This window comes from Cucurbita maxima, unplaced genomic scaffold (assembly GCF_002738345.1).
Source record: "Cucurbita maxima cultivar Rimu unplaced genomic scaffold, Cmax_1.0 Cma_Scf01022, whole genome shotgun sequence".
NCBI classification, from domain to species: domain Eukaryota; kingdom Viridiplantae; phylum Streptophyta; class Magnoliopsida; order Cucurbitales; family Cucurbitaceae; genus Cucurbita; species Cucurbita maxima.
Genome location: NW_019273038.1, coordinates 2,829 through 6,176, shown reverse-complemented (window position 1 = coordinate 6,176; position 3,348 = coordinate 2,829). Strand labels below are relative to the sequence as shown.

The window sequence follows — 3,348 nt, the reverse complement described above, 5'->3', positions numbered from 1 at the left end:
TTCATTGTGACATCCAATTATATATTACCAGGCAAGATACCAGTGAAACGGCTGCAGATTTTGACTTGCGTAGTGTTTCTACTTTATCCGTGAGATCCCATATAGGTTGGAGAGGGGAATGAAGTATCCTTTGTAAGGGTGTGAAAACCTCTCCTTAGTAGACACGTTTTAAAACCGTGAGGCTGACAGGATACGTAACGGGCCAAAACGGATAATATTTGCTAGCAGTGGGCTTCGACTGTTACAAATGGTATCAAAGCCAAACACCGGGCGGTGTGCTAGCGAGGACGCAGGCCTGCAAGGGGGTGGATGGTGAGATCCCACATAGGTTGAAGAGGGGAATGAAACATACTATGTAAGGGTGTGGAAACCTCTCTTTAGCATATGCATTTTAAAACCGTGAGGGTGACGGCCGATACGTAACAGGGAAAAACGGACAATATCTGCTAGTGGTGGGCTTGAGCAGTTACATTATTAGCCTCAAATTGTCTTAATGAAAGTAAAGCTTAAATCATGATATAAAAATTTGGTAGGCCTGGCTTAGACTGAGTTGTAGCTTAGACGTGCTAGTTTTTGTGATAAGAAGAAAGCAGACCGAATATTGTATGCTATAGCCGGTGGGAGCTTGTTTCTTGACATGTAAAGTTAAAGTGCTCAATAAGATTTACTTGTTAGTTTCCTAAAATTTTTAAGGATCCCAATCTCCCTACCTGTTCATATCTGAATGTATGTTATGCAAAGACAGAAAATATAAAAGAACGTTCTGGTCTGCGCACTCATTTTTATCAGTGTTATTTTAACAAGTTTTGTATCCTTTCTTCTTCCAGTTGAGTTGAAGACTCAAAGTTCATGCTTGATTCAGCTTATCAATAAGTCTGATCAGCATATTGCTTTCAAGGTACAGTATTCCAAATGGATCATACAAAATCTCTTTCCTGCCAATACTATTCCTTTCAATGTGGTGTCTGCTACAATTTCAGTACAATCAGAAAAAAATTTGTTTAATAGAATCTTGAAGGCTTGTTTAATAGAAAAACTTTGTATACAGGTAAAAACTACGTCTCCCAAGAAGTACTGTGTTCGACCCAATACTGGCATCATTAAGCCTAAGGATACGTGTGACTTCACAGGTATCGTAGCGTACCGTGCTTGTAAAATTTTGGAACCACCATGGATTAGCCTGGTGATTAATAAGAGTCGTGTAAATGATTTAAGGGTTTAGAAGAAATGAGTTCAAAGTTGCGAGTTCTCTTGACAACCAAATATAGTAGGGTCAAACGATTCTCCTGTTAGAATAGTTAGATGGATGCAACTTGGCTGTTAGACACAATAGCCTCGGTTTGTTTTAATGTTTATTCTGTTGTATTTAAGCTCTGATTTTGACTCAGAAGGATTACTTGCTTACTTTTGATCTATGCAGTCACCATGCTAGCTCAGCGTACGGCTCCACCTGATATGCAATGCAAAGACAAATTCCTGGTCCAAGGGACAGTCATTCCTGCTGGAACATCTGAAGAGGACATCACTCCTGACTTGGTAAGAATTATAGTTGTTTCTTGTTTCACAGGTCTTGTTCTAAGATTTTGTTATGCTAAGCAGTTTGCAAAGGGTAGTGGCAAGCACATTGAAGAGAAGAAGCTGAAGGTTTTTCTAGTAAGCGCGACGCCACCTCCTGTTTTGTTACCAATTAATGGAGAGCTGAAACTAGATCCAAATCTTGAAACTTCCTTGCCAAAAGATAGAATGCAGACGGGAGTTGAGAACATACCTCCGCCTCTCAAGGTAAGTAACCGTGCACCGTTCATGTGTTACGTTTTTCTTCTGTTTTAACTCGATCCACCTTCTTCGGTCTGATTGCGGGGTGGCTTTAGTTTCAAATCTTGAGGTTATTATAATAAGCATATATGTAATGTGGAATGAAGCATATATATTCTTAACCATTATCATACATATGGAACTTCTGATGGAAAACAAGATTGTGGTTGAACTTTTTTTTCCGAGCGTATCTCTTGATTGGAAATTGATATATTCTAGGTTGCTGAAGATGCCAATGGACTTGATACCCGCAAACACATAGATGAGCTTAGACCAGTTGATTCCCCCGTACAGTTATCTCCACCTTATAAGGTATGATCATGAAAACAACTCTGTCAAGTCATATGTGCTTATAGTTACATTCTTGTCAAGGTCTCTGTGATCCCACATTGGTAGGAGAGGAGAATGAAGCATTCCTTACAAAGGTGTGGAAACCTCTCCCTAACAGACGCATTTTAAACCTTGAGGGGAAGCCGGAAAGTCTAAAGATGACAATATCTGCTAGCGGTGGGTTTGAGTTGTTATAGTCTCTCTCTAGCTTTCAAATGGAAAGGGATTTCCCATCGAAGTATACATCTGTTTATCATTGTTACGTTTATGGAATCCTTGAGTTTGTTGTTTTAATATTGCATGAAAAGATACTGGCGTTTAAATTCCTGCATTTATGACTTACTAGACGCTCGGATCTCTTCGATATGGTTTGTCAATGTTCAATCTTTTTACCTTGTGTGTTTGAACTATTATCTATACCAGGTTGCTGAGGGGGTTGAGAAACTTGATACTTGTAAAGATTCAGATGACAATCGAGAAGCTGAGGATGTTGCAACGAGACAAAATGAGGATGCGGTGGCCGAACCAATTGGCAATGTTGAAACCACACCAGTTGAGGGAATTGAGGAATCAAAACCAGTGANCAGTGGCCGAACCAATTGGCAATGTTGAAACCACACCAGTTGAGGGAATTGAGGAATCAAAACCAGTGAAGGATCTGCCAGAGTTGAACTTAACGAAAGACTTGTTAGAGCTAAAGTCAAAGCTAACTCTCATGGATGCAGAACTGATAGAGGTAGACCTTTTCTCTTGAAGCTAGACTATCTAGTACTTTATGTGGTGATTATGTTTCTCTTTACGAAAATGTTTATTCATGTTGGGAGAAAAATAAAATATTCAACCCAACAACTTGGGATTTTGAGACTCCTAGGTCTCTCACTAAGCAATCTAGCTCCTTGGTGATTACTTGCCTTCTCCTTTCCCTTCTCTCCCCTTTTAACAAAGTTTCTTACCATACTCGAGCTCAGTCTCGTGCATAGTTTTGTACGGAAAGATAACAAACTGATGGACATTTGGCTCCGTTTGTGGGGCTGCAATTTTAGCAATTTTCTTCTCTTTGCGATTACATTCACTAATACCTTGACCCATCTCCAAGTTTAACTCAGACGTAGCTCACTTCTTTTTGGGTGTGAAGCAGTGTCGCTTCATTCCTCTCCCGCCCTATCGGTCGAGAATCTTCGCACTCCACAGGGGGGGGGGGGG

The 3,348-nt window shown here is 40.2% G+C and overlaps 1 protein-coding gene across 1 annotated transcript in view; it reads left to right on the top strand.

Moving 5' to 3' along the window:
• Positions 1-827: 827 nt before the first annotated feature.
• The window catches only part of LOC111475130 (vesicle-associated protein 1-1-like), a gene marked incomplete at its 5' end in the record, with an annotated part of 3,935 nt that continues 1,414 nt past the window's right edge, over positions 828-3,348 (top strand). The window contains 7 exons of the mRNA XM_023119812.1: positions 828-898; positions 1,049-1,130; positions 1,421-1,536; positions 1,600-1,782; positions 2,035-2,127; positions 2,569-2,712; positions 2,783-2,881. Coding sequence (XP_022975580.1) covers positions 828-898; positions 1,049-1,130; positions 1,421-1,536; positions 1,600-1,782; positions 2,035-2,127; positions 2,569-2,712; positions 2,783-2,881 — 788 coding nt within the window. The remainder of the gene's footprint in view (positions 899-1,048; positions 1,131-1,420; positions 1,537-1,599; positions 1,783-2,034; positions 2,128-2,568; positions 2,713-2,782; positions 2,882-3,348) is intronic.